The sequence below is a fragment of the Trichechus manatus genome, unplaced genomic scaffold, assembly GCF_000243295.1.
Source record: "Trichechus manatus latirostris isolate Lorelei unplaced genomic scaffold, TriManLat1.0 scaffold00021, whole genome shotgun sequence".
Classification (NCBI taxonomy): domain Eukaryota; kingdom Metazoa; phylum Chordata; class Mammalia; order Sirenia; family Trichechidae; genus Trichechus; species Trichechus manatus.
The window spans coordinates 6,341,061-6,364,804 of record NW_004443957.1 but is presented as its reverse complement, the minus strand read 5'-3'; the positions used below and the strand labels follow the sequence as shown (position 1 = coordinate 6,364,804).

At 40.7% G+C, this 23,744-nt stretch overlaps 1 protein-coding gene across 2 annotated transcripts in view; it reads right to left on the bottom strand.

Annotated features, from left to right (window-relative positions):
• Positions 1-23,744, bottom strand: part of SIPA1L2 (signal induced proliferation associated 1 like 2) — a 243,289-nt gene that overhangs the window by 31,811 nt on the left and 187,734 nt on the right. For both annotated transcript variants that reach the window (XM_023728024.1, XM_023728023.1), the window contains exons 11-16: positions 15,984-16,244; positions 13,570-13,725; positions 11,974-12,074; positions 11,483-11,586; positions 9,311-9,699; positions 1,960-2,184 (exon numbers count right to left, since the gene is read on the bottom strand). In XM_023728024.1, the coding sequence (XP_023583792.1) occupies positions 1,960-2,184; positions 9,311-9,699; positions 11,483-11,586; positions 11,974-12,074; positions 13,570-13,725; positions 15,984-16,244 (1,236 nt within the window). The remainder of the gene's footprint in view (positions 1-1,959; positions 2,185-9,310; positions 9,700-11,482; positions 11,587-11,973; positions 12,075-13,569; positions 13,726-15,983; positions 16,245-23,744) is intronic.

Genomic DNA, 23,744 nt, shown 5'->3' with positions numbered 1-23,744 from the left:
AGGTTTTCTAGGCTGTAATCTTTATGGAAGCAGACCACCAGGTCTTTCTCCTGTGGAGCTGCTGGGTGGGTTCAAACTGCCAACCCTAATTCTAAATGTTACAAACACATAGTATTTGGTGTTGATCGTTTCTAAGCATATCTTCCAGCGATTTGCTTATTACATTATTTGGACAAAATTTCAAATGCAGTTAGTGCAGTCCTGTATGACTGCAGCGGCTACATATTCATCACTTCTGCATCATCTCAAGTGTCTTCTGGTTTTAGAAACACTGGATATGGCTTGGGATGCCTCCTACAGATAGGCGTGGCAGGCAGACAGCCCTGGCCTGAGACGTGGAAGACCCGTGAACGAGTCTCAGCACTAACCAAGTGTGATCATAGAAATAACTGCTCTGAGCTCAAAGCATCCTCCATAAAACCGGGGGTGGGACTGAGTGACTTCTAAGGCCTCTCCACTCCGATGTGTGCCTTGAAGACGTGCAGGACCCTGTCACCTGCTCCCAGCATCCTAAGGGTCTGCCAGAATCTCGAGGTCAGTGTCTTCAACAGAAACACTCCCTCCTTTTTTTTTTTACATTTCACAATTATTACTTTGTATTTCTTTATTTTACTTTTTCTACACAAATTGTGCAGTGACATTGGTTACATTTTCTACAATGCATCAACATTCTCTTTAATTGCATTCTGGTTGTTTCATTTCCAGGGATCTAGTTTCCCTGTGCCCTTATGTTCTCATCTTTGCTTCAGAGTAATTGTTGACCTTTCGGTCTCATAGAGATGGTCTTTTAATGGACCACTGTACTCACAGGAAATATCCTTTATTTTGTATGCCAATCTGCTATTTCACTAAAAGGTGACCTCAGGGGATAGTTTCAGTTCACACTCCCTTTTGTGATTCACCCCTGGCAGGCTCACATATTGAAACCTGGAGACTCAAGCCCATTTCTCACAATATTCCAGACTTTGTCTTTCTTTTACTTAAAAGTCAGTGTAATAAAACCTGCATGATAAAATGCTTAAGTTCTGGGTCCTCAAGTGAAAAATGTCCAAAACAGCTCCTTCCACACTTTGCTGACTCTCAAACAGGGCCCTTCTTCTTACCTAGTGCTTACACCTCTGTACAAAATGCTTCTAAAACTTTAAGACATGGAGTCATTTTTTAAAAGAAAAAGTAATACTAGTTTACTGACCAACCTCAAAATCTAGAAGAGGTATCGTTGCACATGTGTACACACACACACATATGGGTACGCACAACCCCCCACGTGCATCTGAGGATACCACTGTACATGCAGGCACACTACAACACAATGACCTGACAATTTGTCCTTGAAAAAAATAAGCAAAGCAACAGCTAAATAAGCTCTGTCCTGCCTAAAGAATATGATTACTTTTCTCTTTATGGAGCCATCAGTATCGTTTTCACAAGCATTATAAAATGGGTTAGCAGTATTTTTTTCCTCAAACAAATACAAAGCATCCCTTCCTGCCTGCCACCAAAAACCTAACAAGAGAACGGGAAATCAAAGTCATTGGAAAATGAAGTAAAATATTTTTCTTTTTATGGTGTCATTTACACAGCAATTTTCAGAAACAACCTGACTATATGGGAATTCAAACTGTCTCTGAACTTGTCTATTTACAGAGACGCTACATTCATACCATTAATACATTAATTTTAATTACATTAATACACACAATTTACATTATATGACTTTTCTACTGCAGGCAGCTTTCTGAACATAACAAAAACAAAGACTTAATTTTTACGTGAAACTCAAGGAAACAGAAGACTTTTAAAGAGAAATACAAATGGCAGCATTTAAAGAGTTTTTAAAAAAGATATTTCTAGATTATTCCTTTTTAGTTAATGCATTTCCCTTGGGGGAAAGCACATTTGCGGAGTCAATCCTCCAAACGTATAACTTTGCCTAGAGAAGAACAAGCAGACGCTTACCCCTGGCACTCAGTCACCTCGGGCTCCTCAGGTGGTGGGCTGCCTTCTGACTTCTTCCAACCGATGACATACTTGCTTACTGCTCCTTGTCTGTGGTAGGGCTTGGACACTGACCCAGGAGCCTGTTGACTGCTACTGTGGGACACAATGTAGACCTTGGATGTATCCAGAGACCCACTATTTTTGGAACAGTGAGCTGAAGGGCTTCCTGAATGGTGTGAACCACTGAGGAGAAAAACAGACAAAAGCTGCAATACAATCCGATCTCAGCTGGGCTGGCACACATCCAAGTTCAGAGTCATAGTGGTTTACTCCTCTCCTTCTCTGTGAGCAAACTCAGGGCGGCGTGAAGTGGGCACAATCTTCTTTTGTACACATGCACCTGGTTAGAATGTCTTACTTTACACAGTCTAGGTAAGCACATGTGTAAGCTGTATACTCATGGTAAGAAGGATATTAAAACTGTAGTCTGTGGAAATCTAATAGAAAAACGCACAACATACTTAAACTGATGCTTCAAAAGAGAGGGAGCCCCACTAGTCAATAAACATAAGAAAAGATGCTCAACCTCAGCTGTCATCAGGGAAACCAAACCAAAATCAAACCTGTTGCCATCCAGTCAACTCCGACTCATAGCGACCTTACAGGACAGAGTAAAACTGTTCCATAGGATTTCCAAGGAGCAGCTGGTGGACTCATACTACTGACCTATTGGTTAGCAGCTGAGCTCTTAACCACTGTGCCACCAAGGCTCTATCATGAGGGAAAGGTCAAGCTAAACCACACGGTGAAATACCATTACTACCCACCAGACTGGCAAACGTGGAAACGTACGACCATACCCAGTGTTAGCAAGAATCTGGAGCGATGGTTATTCTCCTCCTGCTGGGGGGAGTTTAAAGTGCGCAAAGCAGCTTGGAAAACAGTTTGGGTATTACCTGATGAAGATTTGCACTTGCATACTGTATGATCCAGCAATTCCACTCCTAAGTGTATGCCCTAGATTATGTCGAACATGATTTTGTTTTTTAAAATAAAGTTCACAAACAGGCAAAACTAAACAATATATTGTTCATGAATATACAGACACTACACATACTAAGCTATAAAGAAAAGCAAGGGAATGATTATCACAAAAGTCAGGTTAGTGGCTACCTGTAGGGAGAAGGAAAGTGGTTATAATAGGGCAGGACTTCGAGAGTTCACAAGCCCCAGCCGTGTTCTAGCCTTAACCTGGGGGTGATCTCTGTAGTATTATACAATTATTACACAACAACAAAATATTTAAGAAGCTGGAATTATTAAAAATAATAAAACATTGAAAATGCCAGTGGATAAGCTCAAGTCAGTGGATAAGCTGCACTGGCTGACTTAGGAATTAGCTGGACTGCATGCCCACCCCTAGAAGTTTAAAAGCCTACAGATCTTTTTAAATTCAGGGGGGATCAACAATATAATGTTTTATGAAAAACGAGTAAAAATAGAGATTAAGAATTACTTTCCAAATATGAAATTTTTTAACAGGGTTTAAATTACAGTTCTTATGTCAGAGCTTAGAAATGTAGGTGAGCTTCACTTTCAGAAAACTCGGCACACAAGAGCACTGTGAAGATTCTGGCCAGACTGCCAGGGGTCCTTGCTCCAATACCAGTGTGCAAGGCCCTCAGTTTTCTCATCTGTAAAATGGGGATAATTAACAGTATCTACCTCATATGGTTGTTCTGAAGAGTACATGAGTTAATATTCGTAAAGCACTTAGAACAGTGCCTGGCACAGGGTGAAGCATTATATAAATGTAGTTCATTTTTTAAAAGTGATGCATGAAAGGATTATTCACAAGTAGAAGTCCTTGCTATTCGAAAGAGTTTACCACAGGGTTCCTCAAGAAGCTAGCTCCTCTGGTACAATGAAATATAATTTTATCTGGAAACTTCTGATTAGCATATACCTTGTCTGAAGAGCCTACTTATAAAGCAAGTATCACACAACGGAGGAAGTAAAAACAAGTCTAAAATTAAGAATGATATCAAAATAGACTTCTTATATAGGTTCAAAAGGACAATAAGGAAACAAAATAAACTGACCCATCTTTGGGTCTTTATATGTTGGAGAAATTTTTTTAAAAATTAAAAATAAAAGTTTAAATATAAATGAAAAAACAATCACTCAACAACAAAACCAAACACCTCATCTATTTCCATGAAGTAACTCAGTTGCTGTCAGTAGGTCTGATGTCCCTTGAGTGGGAACTCTCTGGGTTTCAGCACTCTGGGCTCTCAGCCACGATCCCAACAATGTCTGCACAGGTCGAACACCAGCTTAGTGGAATAATGAAGCAAAGTCTTTGGAGTAAACTAAGGAATAAGCAAGGAATAAATGAGGCCCGGAAAGAGAGAGCTAACTAACCTGTTGCCATGGAGTCCATTCCAACTCATAGCGACCCTGAAGAACAGAGAAGAACTGCCCCATAGGGTTTACAAGGCTGTAATCTTTATGGAAGCAGACCGCCACATCTTTATCCCATGGAGTGGCTGGTAGGTTTGAACTGTTGACCTTTCGGTTAGCAATGGAGCACTTTAACCATTATGCAACCAGAGCTCCTTTTAGGGAGATAACTAACTGTTTCCAGTTATGGGGAGGCATACCAGTTAATAAACTCCTAACATAAAACCTCATATCTAGATAATGTGTTCTCAAGGCCTATTTTTCCGAAACTTCTTAATTTAAAAAAATTTCAGACTTACAGAAAAGGTACAAGAACAGATTAAACATCCATCTACCCTTTGTCTAGATTCATTAATTGTTAATATTATGCTATAAATGCTTTATTTCTCTCTCTCTATATTCCTCTCTGAACTATTTGAGAATTAGTTGCCAGCATTATGACATTGTACCCTTGTATTTCAGCATGCATTTCCTAAGAATAATGACATTTTCCTACATAGTAGCAATATAATTATCACATTCAGGCATTAATACAATACTATTATCTAATATACAGTCCATATTCTAATTTCCCAATGATCCCAATGCGTATAGCTTTTGTTTCCCTCATTTAGAATCCAATTAACGGTCATGCACTGCATTTAGTTACCATGTGCAGCATGTATTGAAAAACCTTAGATAATCACCAAGAAGTCTCATATTTAGATTTAAATGATACATATTCCTGCCAAGGTTATCACATGACTGAAATATCTTACCTGGTACTGAAAAAGCCCAAAGGAAGGCAACCCCCTGAATAACACCCTCTTTAAGTTTTTTTATTTTTTTATCCAAAAATGAAAAGTCTGGGGTATTCAAAGTCATGGTATAATTAATATGATGCATTTGTGTAGGAGACTCACATTTCTCCCCCGATATAATGGAATTGAACATTTTTGAGAAGGTGTACTGAATAATGACAGCATAATTGCAAACCCTATGCATTTTTCCATGTTTTATAAAAGATACTTTTCTAATCCAAACTTGATTAAAAATATCTTACCCCAATTAATGCATTTTAAAGCTAACTCTAAGAAGAAATTTACCGAGTCCATTTGATGAGCAATATACTAGCACAAATCTGTGCTTGGTAGCAGTAACTTCAATATATATGTTTTCTCTGAAGCTGGTAAACACTCAAGAATGTTGGTAATAAATACTTTTTATAAATCCTTTTACTTCTACAATAAAGTTCTTATTTTAGAGTTACATTGCCAACTCTCAATCATTTGTACTGAGAGTAAGATGATATGATAATTACATGGGCAATTTACAAGAAAATCCAGAACATGAGGTTTTTTTTTTTTTTCCCGCAGTTGATTTATTTCACTTTGCAAAATCTTGGTTAGGCTAATATGAATACTCTTTGTATTGTGAGCTCTGCTCTAAGTGCTCTGCCCACGCAGGAAGAAAAAAAATGTTTGCTAAATTAAAAGCACTGAGCAACAGGAGGAAGCAGGCAGGCTAGATATAAGTTTGTTCTTCTTAATGGATGATTCCTGGAACTCCACCTCTGGTTTTTCTCACACCAGCACAGTTTGTCATAAAGAGCTTTAAGTGTTTAGTATAATTGTACCATATACACAATTTATGCTTACTTTATTCCCAGATGGCGGTCAGGCAGCACATGTGTTGAGCTGGGGCTGGGGGGTGGCGGTGGTGAAACAGCACAATTAGAAAAGTTAAGAGTAGATCATATATTGATCTGGGCTCCTGTAACTGTGAGTTAGGAACAGCAGATCCCTGTGAACATCCCTTATATTTCTCCGGGCTATCCAAAAAAACCAAAAAAACAAACCTGTTGTTGTCAAGTGAATTCTGACTCATAGCAACCCTATAGGTCAGAGGAGAACTGCCCCATAGGGTTTCCAAGGCTGTAATCTTTACAGAAGCAGACTGCCACATCTTTCTCCCATGGAGTGGCTGTTGGGTTTGAACTGCCGATCTTTCGGTTAGCAGCTCAGTGCTTAACCACTGTACCACCAGGGCTTCTAGGCTACGCAGGCCCCAGTTTATTAACTCCATCATTAAGTATTCATTGAGCACTCTTATTTTTGTTCCTTCTTTCACTCATCAAATATCCAAGTACCTACTATGTGCAAGGAGTCCTTGGATGGCAAACAGTTAATGTGCACGGTGGTAACTTAAAGGATGAAAGTTTGAGTCTACCCAGAGGTGCCTCAGAAGAAAGGCCAGGCGATCTACTTGGGAAACATCAGTCATTGAAAACCCTACGGAGCACAGTTCTACTCTGACACACACAGGGTCATTATGAGTTGGAATCGACTCGATAGCAACTGGAACTGAACTGGAACCATATGCAAGGCACCATCCTAAGTGCTGGCATTACAAATGTAAATAAGACGGGTAGAGTCCCTATTAGCCTCAAAACACAGACACTCCAGTGAGAGGAAGGCCGCCTGCATTCTTGTGGAAGGTGACAGGCAAAAAGCCCAAATAAACAATCTGAGGCAGGGTAAGTGCTCTGAGAAGATGCCTTGAGGTTAGGTATGACTTCAACTGGGCTGGTTAGCACAGATGGCAGCCCCTAGTAGAGTGTCTCTGTTTTTCTCCTCCTTGAGCTACTCCCTGGTCACAACCTGGACTTGGGGATGGGCCTCAGCTCCAAAGTGACAGGCACATCATCTGAACTCAAAGAGGAGAGGAGAGTATGGAGCTGATTTACATGCCGGCATGTCCATCCCCCTTCTGGACACCGCCATTTCAGAGTTTACAGAATCTTAGCGTGACTCGATTGGCTGGCCCCTTATGTTCCAATTAGTGAAGTTTCTTTTACCTCAACGCACAGAAAACAAGGTAAATAGTTTAATTCTTATTTCCTTGAGTGTACCTGTACAGGTGGAGGAGAAGTACTAAGAAGATTCGATGCAATGACTGAAGTTCATACTGAGCAAAAAGCCTACAATGCAAGTTGGAAACTGTGACTTCAAAGTCATCATCAACTAAGAATTACAAGTAAAAGGCAGCCAAGCGGTAAAGGGCTCCTCCACTCACTCAACATGTATCATTTTCCACAACAGCTGTGCACACATTCAATTTAAAGTGGTGGGGAAAAATACATAATCAATCAGAAATTCAATCTAGCACTTTTATATACTATCTATTAGTCTAACCCATTAAATTAACAAACGGTTAAGGTATTCAAGAAAATCTACTTCAAATGCCTATAAATATCCCTGCCTCTATTTACAAATGAGTGCACTCTGAAAGCAGTTCCCACAGAAATTTTACTTCATAGTAACGTAAAATTCTCTTTGTGATGCCAATTAGATTTGTCTAACAAGGTATCTGTCATGAAATCAGCTGTTTTACAAAAGCTTATAAACTTTATAAAATCCCCAAATGGTTTTTACAGTATTGTCAATTTTCAACTGTCCCTGAAATTAAGATAGGAGTAATTTAGGTAATCAAAGTCACTGATAATCCTTAAATGTTATTTTAGCTATTTACTACTACACTTATTTTAAGTCAGATTATTAAATGAACTGGTAAAAAAGTAGTAGGAACGACTATTTTGAAAATAATCTCTATATCCTATGCTTCTTCTAGCCCAGCTGAAGAAGACCAACTATGTGGTGGTCATTTATAATTTGGCATCCACTCCTTCTTCTGGTAAAACAACACCCTGTGTTTCTTCTGGGCAAGCACTATCTTCACCATTCGTCAGCCGAAGAGCTTGGTAGGATGGACCCCGGCCCCCAAAGGAGGGCCCTGGTCGATGGACTCTGTGAAGTAAGGGGCTATGTGAGGCAGAGGGGGAGGTGTGAGGGTAGTGTTGGCCTTAGACGCAGGTGGGAGGGGGAACTTAAAGGAGCACAGAGAAGCCTTAAGCTCCTCATTTGGAGAAATGATCCTGTTAAGGTATCAGGTAACTAGGAGGATATCCCCATTATTAGTTCATCCAACTCTGTCCTCCAATATTTAAAGAGTTCTGTGGGAAAAAAAGTCAGATAGTAACTCAGAACTGAATCAGGGAAGGCCTTGGTGACAAGAAGGAAAATGGTAGCGCATGTGGTGTGCAGGAGTTAAATTCTGGACACAGCCAAACCTGAATAAACGTATTTCTTGCCTAGACTTTATGTGAAATTGAAGGCAAGAATCACAAATGATTAGTTTCAAAACCACTGTACAGACATATGCCAAATATTAGTTTAAAAGCAGTCAAGACCATATATTAAATATCTACACTTAGAATACAGTGTCTTTAAATTTAGTCTTTATTTTAAAAATATCAAACTGTCAATCTCAACACTTTTTTTTAGCCTTGCTTTTTTTTTTTGTACTTTAGATGAAGATTTACAGAACAAATAGTGTCTTATTAAACAGTCAGTACACATATTGTTTTATGACATTGGTAGCAACACACTCTTACTGTTATACAGAAGACCTCAAGTCTTCCTTTCTTCTAATGAGGGCCTTACAGACAGAAAAGAACTGTGCGTGTTCCTTTATTGCAGGAGCTACACACATACACAATACCAATGCTATCCCTAATTACTGCTCACTATAACCTGAGTATTATCCCGCAGAGTTCATTGGGAGAGGGAGAAAAGTGGCCTGACTAGAGCAATTGCTATCTCTGTTTAGTCCTCACTCACATTTAAAGCAAGAGAAAGGAAAGTAAAATCACATACAGGTGAATTTATTAACAAGCAAACTTTCACAATTAGATTTTAGAAACAAGCACATCATCTGAAGTCAGGCAACCAGGTGATAACCTAGCTCTTGCTCATGCCGCCAGTACTCAGGCCCCGCCTAAGACATTGACTCAGTTGGCCTTGAAAATACTCCCATCTCCACCCTGGCTGGTGAGAGAAGCCCAGGGCTGTGTACAGCAAGTGCTCACCTGGAATGAGAAGATACCTCGCTGAGGTCGCCCATGCTGCCTTCGGCAGTGTTGCTCACGGAAATGGCGGAGGCGTAGTTATGAACTGCATACATTTTCACTTGCTCGCCATCAGGCCCAGAGATGTCTCCAGAGTCAGCCCACTGCTCTGCCCGGCTGTGGATCATGGACCTGCTGCCTGTCAGGTGCAGCGGGCCAAGGATTGAAGTGGGCATGCAGGGGGTCGTGTCGATACCACTGTCCGTGGAAGCTCCTTTAATGTAGGTTAATCCGAGCAGTTCCGGGTCCATCAGGTCTCCAGACCCAAAGTGTTTATCATCGCTGTTGCTGGAGGTGTTACTGGAGAGTGTATTGCTGCTGGAATGACTTGAGCAACTTTTATCTCCAATCTTAAGAAGAAAGAGAAACAAAAAGCCTTCAAATAGATCCCATACTTTGCTTCCTTATAAAGACTATTTTTCTCATCCAGACTCACAAAACTATAAACCAAATGATCTCATCTAAACCCTTACTAGCCACTCACTCTTCAATGTAAAGCAGAGGTAGAATTCACTTTGTATGCAAAAGTCCATGATTCATAATTCCTCCCATAATATATCGTAAGTGGGTATTTTCCCTTTTAAAGTCTTTGTTGAGCTATTCATGCATGAAGCGCAAAAATCTTGCCACAGTGTCACTAACCAGAAAATAATCAACAAACGTTATCTAAACTGGGAAAGCATAGGGATAACTAATAAAAGGAGGACAGCATCCTGTTACTGAGAAAATGCTTCTGTAACTAATTACAGTGTCAGTACCGAGCTTGGGTCAGAAGACCTGGGTCTGACTCACAGTGGTAGGACTCTGGGTCGGTCACTTAACCCCCTCCCTGTGCTTATAATACTGAGCTTACATGATTAATGTGTGAAACAAACGAGATAATATATGCAAGAACACTTTGCTGCTGCAAAGCATAATATAAGCATGAGGTATCTCTCTATGAGAGACTCATCAAATTATGTGCCAAATGTTAAAGAGCTAGGACTCCCTTTAGAGTAAATAGGTCTGAAAAACAGTTAAGTGATCTGGGGTCCCTAGAAGACAAAAAGCAAACAGAATGAATGTTCTAGTCTGTCCACTGTGCTCACACAGACTCAGTCCCTCTTCATAGCCTGGGAAACGAACAAGACCTGCAGCAATTAGCAAAGAGCTGAGGAATACTGAAAACAAGCCCCTGGCCTATTTGAATGTGGTTTGAACTTTTCTTCTTTTGTTTTCTCCTATCAGATCCTTAAGCAAACGTCCTTGAACTTTTAATCACACATCAATATTCTCAAGTCTACCACCTCCTCCTACCTCCCTCTGCTTAAACTACTGTTAGAGATTTTTACCAGCAGGATTTAAAATGGATACTGTAAGGCTAACTCAAGAAAAGGTACAGGCTATAGGCAAGGGAAGAAATGTAGCTTATGTTGGCTAACCGGCAACTAGAAAACTCTCCAATGCCACATTAAGGAACAGGAAAGAAACAACTTGGATCAGGAACTTACAAAATTTCTTTAAAATAACTTTAAAATGTTGACTATATATGGCAGCAATCAACAATTCCTGTTTCCAAGTTTAAGTGAAAGTTTTGTTTCATTAAGTCCACCTATGAAGCCCACCTCCTAGGACAGTTGGAAGGAATAAACCAAACATGCAGAGGCCTGGCAGGGATGTGCCAGGCAACGTTCTCATACCGCACACATGCTGGCTGCTGCCCCATCACTAGGAATCGCCTGCGACTGTGCATGAAGTACCCACCTAGCAGCAGAGCACCTCTGACCACACACCACTGCACAGTGACCTCCTCTGCATTATGCCCTTAAATGGATACACGGTTAACAGGTAAAAAAAACATGATTTAGTAGCTACAACATTGGATGTCAAGGATCAAAAGGCTGACGATATAATCTTGGCTTTGCCATTAATTTGCAGTGTGACCTTTCTTTGAGGTTCTTTATAAATCAGGGGTAAGGGGGAGGAGGAATTTAACTCTATTTTTTTTTTTTTTTTTTAACCTCCCTCACCTCTAAGAGACCTGGAAGGTTAAGTGACATGAGAATCCCTGGCAATAATGCTACACTAGTGATGTGTGTTGAGATGCATTAGTCCTGGCTAAATGAGCGATTAGTTTAAGAGCAAAAGACTTACATGAGAAAGCTTATTAGGGGAATCTTTGCAACTTCCATCTTTCTGCAGCGCTCTTTCTTTATAGGAACTCAGAACTTTGGAAGGTGGACCGTGCCATTTGGTTTCTGTTGCATAAGGAGAGAAGAGTTGAATGTCTAATTTCTAATGTTAACAAAAAAGTAAAGAAACACAGGAATCAAACAAACGATTTCAGGCTTGTGGTTCTAGGACTTTCTGGTCTTACCAATGGATAGGTCTTAAGAGTACACATCAATGCTATAAAGTTCATGTCCTGTTCCCACAGCTACATCAGCTACCACCAACCACAGATACGTCCCCTACTACAGAGGGAGATGAGTTTATTATCACCTCAGCATGTGGCACTGAGGTGCTGCTCCCTGAAAACGTGTTGAATGAATGTATGGAAAAAAAGTCACGTGCAGGACGAAGAGAAGGAGGTGGGGAGGGAGGGATGTGGAAGGAAGATTTCTCCCCGTGGAGTTCTGTATTACCAGGGTGCCTGCTTCCTTCCATGATGTCCTCCCGCTCCCTGGCGCCTTCACACTCCAGAGGGCCTGAGCCCTGGTGGTCAAGCAGCAGAGGAGACTGGCACCTGGAAAGAAACATGAAGTTGAGCCTCCCTGCTCACTACACCATCCCACCAGCATGATCACTGTGTTTTTTGGCTTCTAAATCAGCAGTGTTGTCTTCTAGCAAATGGAAAGTGCAGTATCTGTCAGCTCAGCCCTGCCAGAGTCACTAATGCATGTGAAATTGGGGGATCCAGTTTCATCAAAGGGTCAGTAAAGGCACTCGGATGACAGATAAAGAAATCCTGCTGACTCCATGAGGATAAAGGCTATCCCCCCCAGGCCAAGGCAGAGTAAATCGTTTTCTTCTTCTTCTGTCTACTAGCGTGGCTCTGATACTTCTTTATAGTAAACTTTTTAAGGAATACAAAATATAATAGATTGGCTCTAGACTGCATCCAACTGGGCATTGTTGTATGAAAACTCAAAATATAAAAATACAATCTTACAGATGAAATAAATCAAAGAATTCTTATTCACATTACAAAGTCATTCTTTGGTTTACAGAAAAAGCCAGGCAAATCTTTCCATTTACACAAAAAGTCCTCTCTACTTTTTAAATTACTACTTAATTTAGAAAAATCACTTTACATACAACCATTAAGAAATTCATCTACTACATAAGGTGGATAACATACACAACTCAGACTACAAGTATCTAATTCTAAACCCAAACCGGGAGAGAAATTTCCCTCTGCACACGTGAAATCAGAAACAGAAAGCTTCTCTTCTCACACTGACATTCTTCCAAGGCTGGACACAGTCATTCTCTAGTCTAAACATTCCCATCCCGCTCCTTTAAAGCCATGGAGGCTCGACTCCGTTGCAAAGCAACACTCCAAACACTGCTGCTAGGAGCAATGACTACTCCCCAGAAAAGTAGGCCGCACAAGCATTTGCTCTTTCTTCCCTGAAAGGTATTAATGTTTTCTCTGAGTTATTACCATCAGTCAGTTCGGCTGTCACTATGTTCACAAGGAACCTTTGGCTCTGCTGGAGCTGCCTCTTGGAAACCACGCGCACATTACAAGGGAGAATTCAGAGTCAAACCTTCCAGGAAAATTTCTTCTCAAAAAGGCGGCAAAAACAATGTGTTAAATGCTTACAGTGTCACACACTACATCTGCTCTCTCTGATTCTGAATGGTGTCTTGGAGAAAAGGCACTTCTAAGAGAGCCTGTGAGTTCATTCTTCCTTAGCAATTTAAGTGAGTGAAAAACTCCCAAAGGTCACTGCCCACAGAGCCCCCTAGATCCTTAACTTTCACATTTAAGAAAACCTTTGCTTTTTACTACAAAGAAAAAAGAAAAAAAAATTGGCTCAGGATACAGATGAATGAGTGCTTCCTAAAACAAAGAAATAACGAGCTTTCTAATCTGGATAAATTATTTGACCGAAAGCCATGCCTGGCATTTTCATAGTCCCCAAATTGCCTTGTATATGGTATAAACGCTTTTCAAAGTAATCAGGGAAGCATGCTACTCCCCGAGGACGGCAATAAGATAAAAGGGACGGTACCCGTCATATGCCACTTGCTGTCTCCAGTGGCCACCGCCGGCGCCGGGCCCTGGGTCGCTGGAGGATGACTGGTTGCTGGGCGAACTTCTGCAATGTTGACCAGAGTCATTAACAGTGCACTGAGGGGTCTGTGGAGGGTCAACATCTTGACCTGGCCTGTTTTGTTTTACAAATAAATTCATTTTTACAATGACAAAAAATAAAAAATGGAAGAAATATGCATTTCAAGGTGAAACAGAATAAATCATGGATAAACTAAGTCAATCATACTGTGAGATACTGGGTGGTTTATGAATGGCAGTTTATTAAAAGAAAGGGTTGTGGGCAGGAAAGAGCCTTCACCATCTAAAGATTTAAACCTCAGATAATGATTCTAGTGAAATATGGAGGAATCCCAATGCAACCCCCAGGAATACAGCATTATGCAAACATTACTACTTCTTGTTATATGATACTTAACCGAAGTCACATTTTGGTTCTATACTTAACCATATGCAGAGAGAAAAATCTAAATTTGGCAAAAATCATTCATTTTCACACATCCATAGAATGCAACCCTATTCATCTTTTTTTCAGACACAAAATTGAGTAAAATTTAAGAACTCATTTGATGAAAGTACGCTTGCCAAGTTTCCCTTTTGCTACTAGATTCCTCCTGTTTTTTTTTTCTTTAATTTACTAAGTTCTACTTCAATATGGGAGGTTCTGCAGACTGTCTCCCTTCTGCATGTTACCTGCTGCATGGCCAGCCCATTAACCTGGGCTACCTGTGTGTGTTGTTTTGAATATGGGAGGTTTACAAACTTCGTGGAGCCCTGGTGGCACAGGGGTTAAGAGCTCAGCTACTAACCAAAAGGTCAGCAGTTAAATATACCAGCTGCTCCTTGGAAACCCTATGGGCAGTTCTACTCTGTCCTACAGGGTTGCTAAGAGTCAGAATTGACAGCAACAAGTTTGGTTTTTTGGTTCTTTTTTTTAATAAACTCAGTAGATCTTTGAGCAGGGAGACTCAGAGCAAAGATGGGTCAATTAAAATGTCAAATTAAAACTGGATCACTCTAGAAGTATGAGAAGCAGAAGATTACCACATTTTTAATCTTATCAATTAATTATGATTAATACTTATACACCTACCCTTCACTTATTGATTATCTCATTATCTGACATTTCACATTTATGACAATAGTAAAAATCTGCTATTTTGCACATTAACAACATACATCTGGCAGTAACGAACTGACATGCAAGGTGAGAGTAACACTGGCTATGATGGTTAAGCTTATGTGTCAGCTTGGCTGGGCCATGATTCTCAGTGGTTTGGCAGTTATGTTAATGATGTAATTTGGCAGTTATGTAATGATGTAACCATCCTCCATTTTGTGATCTGATGTGGTCATCCCCCATTTTTGCACATTGCAGATTTTTGCACAATGACCTGGTCTTCGGAACATAACCACGTCGGTAAGTTAGGAGTGGGTGTATAGGCTTACTATGTGCTAGGTATGGCTTTAAGCATTTTATATATATTAATTCATTAATCCTCATAAGGCCCACTGAGGTCTGTATCATTACCATCTTTATTTTAGATGAGGAAATTGGAGGCACACAGAGCACAAGTTACTGGCCTCTGGTAACACATCAACTAAGTGGAGAGCTGGAACTCAAACCCAGGCTACCTGGCTCACAGCACTATATCAGACCAGAGCCTGGCAAACTGCTTTGAGAAAACTCACGGTATGTCTATGGCATGTCAGTTATGGGAAGGCTAAAATAAACAGGAGTAGGAATGAACAACAATAAAACATTTATTTTGTTCACTTGAAATGACCTATTGAACTTATGCATCCAAAAATTCTCACCAGCTTCTAAATAAGTGCATTCTTTCACTGAAAAATTTAATTTTAAACTAACCCCTACTTTGTTTAAAGTGAGAGACAAAATTAAAGAAGAAATGCTAATAATGTTAGAATCTCCTAAATACATACATACATTATGATAGTGGGAATGAGTCATTGATTTTGCAGGGACAGTTTTATTTATATGCAAAATTATGCTTATCTGGAGGTACATGCAGCTTAATTCCTGGATCACCTTTTTCAAGGTTGTTTAGAGCAAATTGGCCAGAGGAACAAGAAGAGAAGGAACAACCATTCCCCTGGTAGGTTGGGATGTGCATAGGGTCTGCATTTTATCCAGAGCCATTGCTAAGCCAGGAGAAAGATGGACCCAACCCACTGAGTCTGGAGCCTGCACAGCCATCCTGCCTGCCAACTTTCTCAGAACAAGTGACTTAGAAATGGTTAAGCTAAATAAAAAGTCCCTCCATACAATTCAAGTTCTTAACCCCAGCATATTACAAGAGCTGTCTCTGAAGAAGTGACAGGGGTCCCCGGATAGGAATCAGCATTAATTACCTCGTGCCATCAGGCAGCTTCCGGTCGAACGAGGTGCTGCGAGGGATGGCTGCCTGCGCCTGCTGGAGGAGCTGCTGGCACTGTAGCCGGTCAGGCGTGCCGGGCACAGGGGAAGCTCTGGAGAGGGGCTGCACAGCGGCAGGGGTGGGTACCCGGTGCCAGGTGGTGTTCCTCCTGAAGGGTGTCTTGTACTCACATGGCGTGCCTTCACTGTCCAGTTTGTATTCCACCATGGGGATGCGGCAGAGCTCTGAGCACCCTCTGTGGGCAGTAAGAGATGGTGAGAAGGGATAACACAGCTAAGCCATGCACATGGCTTCCTCAAGGCCACGCCTGAGCAGTGCCTGCCAACATGTGTGACAGACACTGTGAGGTTCTCGAGTTCTAAGGAGCCTCTCCCTAGAATAAAAAATCTTTCCTTGACTATTGAGGGAATAGTCTGAATCATTATTGCCATGGGTTGAACTGTGCACCCCAAAAATGTGTGTCAACTTGATTAGTCCATGATTCCCGGTATTGTGCAATTGTCCACCATTTTGTCATCTGATGTGATTTTCCTGTGTGTTGTAAATTCTGTCTCTATGATGTGATGAGATGGGGTTAGCAGCAGTTATGTCAATGAGGCAGGACTCAATCTACAAGATTAGGTTGTGTCTTAAGCCAATCTCATAAAGAGAGAAGCGAGCAGAGACATGGTGACCTCATACCACTAAGAAAGCAGTGCTGGGAGCAGAGCGCGTCCTTTGGACTCAGGGTCCCTGCGCCTGAGAAGCTCCTAGACCAGGGGAAGATTGATGACGAGGACCTTCCCCCAGAGCCGACAAAGAGAGAAAGCCTTCCCTGGAGCTGACACCCTGAATTCGGACTTCTAGCCTACTAGACTGTAAGAGAATAAACATCTATTTGTTGAAGACATCCACTTGCGGTATTTCTTTTATAGGAACACTAGATAACTAAGACAATCATCATCGTCTGCAGGCAATTACTGTGGTCAGAAACTAAAAAGGCCTTTAGCCTGACTGCTAGGTAGCCTCATACATCCTAGTACTGGTGAACTAGGTAGGGACACCCGTGCTGATAGGGCTTCACTGCTTATTAAAATGCTGAAATACAAAGGGTAAAGAGCTACAGTCCCCAGGCCTGTGTCCTCCCCCGCCTCCCTATCCCAGCTTTGCCCTCCAGTAAGAAACTAAAAGGATTAACACCTGGCACAAGAGAGGTCTCCAGGATTCTGCAGGTTGTTAAATATTATAAATACACTTCTGGACATAACAAGTAATGTAATTAGAAATCAAAGCCAGAACCAAAACTGCACTCCTGGTCTCCAGTCTCCAAATTCCTGGTGTCTGCCTAAAAAGAGATCCTACAAATCAAGACACCCGCAACTAATGATATCAACTTTTATGGATGACAGAAATGTTCCTTACCTGTCTGTGTGAAAACTCATCAAACTGTATGCATTGTATATGTGCTGCTTACTGTATGTCAATTATGCCTCAGTGAAGTTGTAAAAAAAAAAAATATCTTATTAGGTAGGAAGAGAAAAGCTTCCTTCTTCTTGAAGCCTGATTCTTCAAGAAAGCTTTTGGTAAACGAAGTGTAATAGAAGACCAGTCCACTTAGTGACCAAAAGAATTGGGCAATGTCTGAAGCCCTATCTAATGTACTTTACCCACAGTGTTTACAATGCTGGGGTTGGCAGATTCTAATTGGTTTGTGTTTGTAATCTCTTCCTCCTCCTCACAAATCCTGTTTGAGATTTATCTTCCTAAAGACTCTCAGTGTCTCCTTACTGCCTCTGAGATACACTCTCTGTGCCCGTGCCTGACACCACCTTTCCAGTGCACTTCCCTCCATTCCTGGAGTGTCATCCTGTCCAACACAGGAGCTCCAGCCATGTGTGTGCCACATGGAGCACTGACAATGTGGCTAGTGGAAAGCAGAACTGGATTGTATTTAATTTTAATTAATTTGATAGCTGATACTCAATCCATTTTTTCAAAAGTATGTTTGCAGCAACTTGGGTATGGAAATCTACCTTTTCAACTGTAAATTTCATGAAACCTACAAACATACCAAGTATTTTGGATGACAACTTAGCATCTGAATTGAGATATGCTATAAATGTAAAATAGGCACTGGATTTTGAAGACCTAATACAAAAATATGTAAAATATCTCACTAAATTTTTTTATATTAACGGCATACTGAAATGATAATGCTTTGGAGATATTAACTTAAAATATATTATTAAAAACAATTGTACATGTTTCTTTTTCTTTTTAAATGGCTACTAGAAGAAGATTCAGAGTTAAACACTTCTATTGGACAGCACTGCTTAGAGGAACTCGCTGCTCAACAACTGGGCCTGCACACAGTTCCTTGCATGTGTCCAGTCTTCTCCCAATTAGCTGGCCCACCCCCACCTCCATCCCAGCAATCATATCTCCCAGTTTGGCCTAGTCTCAGCTCAAATCCCACCTTTTCCATAAGATTTGCTGACTCTGCTAAACAGCATAAAGGCCAGCCAGCCTCTGTGCAAGTTTAAACAAAGACATGTACTCTGGGTAGGTTCTCCGGGGGACACAGGCTCATGGGCAGAGGAGAGCCAGCTGGATCCTGGCGACACTGACTTCTGTGGCCAGGTGCCTTAATGTACACAAACCATATGACTGCAGGGAGTAGCCTTGTCCCTAGCTGATGGTGACCTTACTTCCTTTCATCATGTCTGCTGCTTTTGGCTCTGGTTAATTGGCAGATTTGGGCATTTCATCTGTATCTCTTCAGGTAGTTTGCAAACTTAGAAGGACAACAATATATCTTGAACCAATTTGCATGCACAAATCAAGCACACTGAACACAGGCAACTGATACATTTTAGTAGATTAAAAAAATGCTTCGTCTAACTTTGGGTGAAGGGTAAAACAGTACACAGTACTGGGGGCATGAGCACAACTTGTACAAGGAAAGGTCATGGAAACTCCATAGACACATCCAAACTCCTTGAGGGACCGAACTGTTGGGCTGAGAGCTGTGGGGACCATGATCTCGGGGAACATCTAGCTCAACTGGCATAATACAGTTTATAAAGAAAATGTTTTACTTTCATGAGTAGCGTCTGGAGTCTTAAAAGCCTGTGAGCGGCCATCTAAGATACTCTACTGGTTTCACCCCTTCAGGAGCAAGGAAGAATGAAGAAAACAAAAGATACACAAGGGAAAGATTAGTCCAAAGGACTAATGGACCACAACTACCACGGCCTCCACCAGACTAAGTCCAGTACAACTAGACTGGCTACCACCACCGACTGCTCTGACAGGGATCACAACAGAGGGTCCCGGACAGAGCTGAAGAAAAATGTAGAACAAAATTCTAACTCACAAAAAAAGACCAGACTTACTGGCCTGACAGAGACTGGAAAAACCCTGAGAGTATGGTCCTCGGACACCCTTCCAACTCACTAATGAAGTCCCTCCTGAGGTTCACCCTTCATCCAAAGATTTGACAGGCCCATAAAACAAAACAAGGCTAAAGGGGCACACCAGCCCAGGGGCAAGGACTAGAAGGCAGGAGGGGACAGGAAAGCTGGTAACGGGGAATCCAAGGTTGAGAAGGGAGTGTTGACATGTCGTGGGGTTGTTAACCAATGTCATAAAACAATACGTGTATTGTTTAATGAAAAGCTAGTTTGTTCTGTAAACCTTCACCTAAATTTCAATTAAAAAAAAATTAAATTTAAGAAAAACATCCATTCCTCCCCGCCCACAAAATAATAATAATAATAATAAAATCTTAAGCCTTAAACCAAAAATACTCCCTGTCATGGATTGAATTGTGACCCCCAAAAATGTGTGTCAACTTGGCTAGGTCATGATTCCCAGTACTGTATGATTGTCTACCATTTTGTCATCTGATGTGATTTCCCTGTGTGTTGAAATCCTATCACTATTATGTAATGAGATGGATTAGTGGCAGTTACATTGATGAGATCTACAGATCAGATAGTGTCTTAAACCCAACCTCTTTTGAGATTTAAAAGAGAGAAGCGTGCAGAGAGACATGGGGACCTCATACCACCAAAAAAGCAGTGCCAGGAGCAGAGCGTGTCCTTTGGACCTGAGGTTCCTGCGCTGATATGCTCCCAGACCAAAGGAAGATTGATGACAAGCACCTTCCTCCAGAGACGAGAGAGAGAAGAAAGCACTCCCCTGGAGCCGGCGCCCTGAATTTCGTCTTCTAGTCTACTGGACTGTGAGAGAATAAACTTCTTTTTGTTAAAGCCATCCACTTGTGGTATTTCTGTTACAGCAGCACTAGATGACTAAGACACTCCTAGAAGTCTTCTTTACACCAAACAATAGTTTAGCTTGACTAGTAAAGAATGTCTGCCTTGAGCACTGTGCTCTTTTAAGAACTATCTGTGATGATGTCACTTTGAAGACTAAAGTGCGCCTGACCCAAGCCATGGTGTTTTCACTCACATCATATGTATGCGAATGCTGGACAACGAATAAGGAAGATTGGAGAAGAACTGACACCTCCGAATTATGGTGTTGGCGAAGAATATTCAATATACCACAGATTGCCAAAAGAACGAACAAATCTGTCTTGGAAGAAGTACAACCAGAATGCTCCTTAGAAGCAAGGATACTTTGGACATGTTATCAGGAGGGATCAGTCCCTGGAGAAGGAAATCATGCTTAGTAAGGTACAGGGTCAGCGAAAAACAGGAAGACCTTCAATGAGATAGACTGACACAGTGGCTGCAACAATAGGTTCAAGGATAACAATGACTGAACATGGCGCAGGACCCAGCAGTGTTTCGTTCTATAATACGTAGGGTCACTATGAGTTGGAACTGACTCGACGGCACCTAACAACAACATGACAGGATCAAACTGACAACAGTAACTCAAAAGATTAGATAGAAAACTTAGGGGACAGTGAGTTTATGTGAATGGGGGAAGAACAGTTTGAAAAAGGAGGGTTAGGATGGTTACACAATATGAAGAATGTAATCAGTGTCACTGAATTGTATGTGCAGAAATTGTTGAATTGGTGTGTGTTCTGCTGTACATATTCTCAATGACAACAAAAAATAAAAAAATGCTTCATCTATAATCTGAACAGATACTTTAATCTACAGTTACATAATCAAGAATTAGAGTCACAAGTCACTTGTTCACTATGTCTGAGAAAAATGAAAAGAAAATGAGTATAGGCTGCCACAGTGAAGGGAAAACCTGAGTGTCCATCATACCAGTCACGTGTGGTTTTCTGTCACCACAGTCACACTCTCAAACTAGGTCATCTGGTAGAGGGCTCTTCCATGTGTTCAAATGATCAGTCAGGTACTTAAGATTCTTTAGCCTGAAAAATATGATTTAAATTGAACACCCCTAAGCTTCCCATTAATTACACAGCACAAACACTATTAACTTGACCAAACTCAGCCTGCAAAGCCAATTAATGCAGTTTGGCCAGGAAACAGGAAGACTAGCTAAGTTTAAAAATTTGAGTGTTAGGGCTGGTCATTTCAATTTAACGTGTCGGTAAAGCAGTCAGCATCCAAAGTCACAGTGCCTCTCACTACACATTCTAGTCAACAGAAAATGCTTTCTAATATTCACCCCTTGAAAAATCTACCAGAGTAAGGCACTGCTCTTAACAAATTAAAGCAAGACTTCCATTTCCAAATAGTGGAGTTAAAAATTCTTCGGCCTCTTTTCAAAATCATTACAAAAGAACATGGAGAACAGGAAACAAAAACACACACTCAGTTATTAATAGAACTTGGAGATACCTGAAACTCTAAACCACCACATAGATGGAAAGCAAATGGAAGAAGGGTAACGAGTTAGCAGAGTGAAGGAAGACAAAACCCAAGGGTTTTCAGAGAAAAAAGCAATGAGAAAGCAAGACTATTTCCCTTGCACAAACCTGAAAAGTTGCAGAAACAGGGTGCTTTTAGGAACATCCACCTAAGAGTTCCAGAAAGAGAAAATGGTGGGGAGAATATTATAAAGAAATAATACAAGAAAATTCCCAGATCTCAAAGATATGCAAAACCAGATTAAAAGGTCCACAGAGTACCCAGGACAATGAATGAAAAAAAGATCCACATAGAGACACATGATTGTGGAATTTCAGACTCCCGGTTAGAAGAGATCCTAAAAGATTCTAGGGGTAGGAGAGTGGAGATGGGCCCCACACAAAGAACTGGGAACCAGAACAGCTCCATTCTTCTCAACAGCAATACTAGAAACTAGGAAATAATAAAAGTGATGCCTTTAAAATTCTAGATGAAAATTATTCCAATGTGTTAAAGCAACAGTACTTAAAGCTTGGGACTGACAGAAGTGGACTGAAGGAATGAAGATATCAACCAAGAGTCATGTTGGCCTGCGCACAGAGAATGAGACTATGATTATCTGTTTATTAGTAAACTTCGGTTGATATCTTTTATTTTAACTCTATTTCCTTCCCCCAAACAAAATATATCTCTCTTATCTAGGCAAGTTTAAATTAATCTTGACTTACAGAGTCTGGTAATTAAACTACTGATCAAATTCAGTAAGTCCAGATTTATGTTTAACTGTATTATTACTTATAAAATGCCAAGGTGCTACAATTTTTACTCATGAACTTATACTGTTTCTAAGTGTTTTTCTATTGAACTAGATACCATATCTCCTGGGACTGCTGATTTAACCACATGGTCAACAATCTAATTAGAAATCATAAAGGTGTGATATTACAGTAGAGTATCAAACCACCAAAGAAAACTTACCTTCTCCTCTAACTGACACTCTAAGAAGTCAATGAATGCCTAGGTGAACCCCGGGCTTTGGTGTCTCAAAGGTTTCAGCTGCCTGAACAGTGAAAGTCAGGGAACTGTTAATCCTGTCCTACCAAAGTTAAAGGTCCTGGAGTTATATTTTGAATGATATCAACATGCACACCGAATCTTATAGTCCATTTCCAGTGCATGTTTGGGCTTCAAGTTTATGGGGTTTGGTTTTTGAATGGAAGAAGGAAAGCGAAGACAGGTGGCTAGGAAGTATGATGTACTTAATTCATGCTCACAGTTGTATGGATTACAGTCTTTAATAAGATACTATAATTTAGTTTAAGTCTTAGAAGAAAAACATGATATAAATACAAAATCATGACCAATATTTGAGACAGTGCTAACAAGAACCTGTGTAATGTGTTAGGTTGAGAAAGGAATTAGGGTGAAATTACTGCATTTCCAACCTCAAGGAGAAAGTCATATAAAAAAAAAGTCTTTTAACATCAAAAATTGGTACACTTTTTCAGCGGAGCTTCTAGACTAAGACAGGCTAGGAAGAACGGCCTGGCAATCTACTTCCAAAAATTAGCCAACGAAAATCCTGTGGATCACAACAAGATATGGTGCTGAAAGATGAGCCCCCCAGGTTGGAAGGCACTCAAAATACACAGTGGCTGCAACAATGGACTCCAGTATACCGACAATCATGAAGATGGCGCAGGACCAGGTAATGTTTCACTTTGTTGTACACGGGGTCACTGGGAATCACAGCCAACTCAACAGCAACTAACAACAATTACTCTTATGTATTGGATTTTGCTTTGTTGACTTCTATGACTAGGACATCAAATAAGTAACATTGACTTTTACGTAAGTTATTATCGATCTTAGTCAAACTTAGTGCTACTCCACATTTATGAGAGGAGCCCTAGTGGTAGTGGTTAAGTGCTCTGCTGCTAACCTAAAGA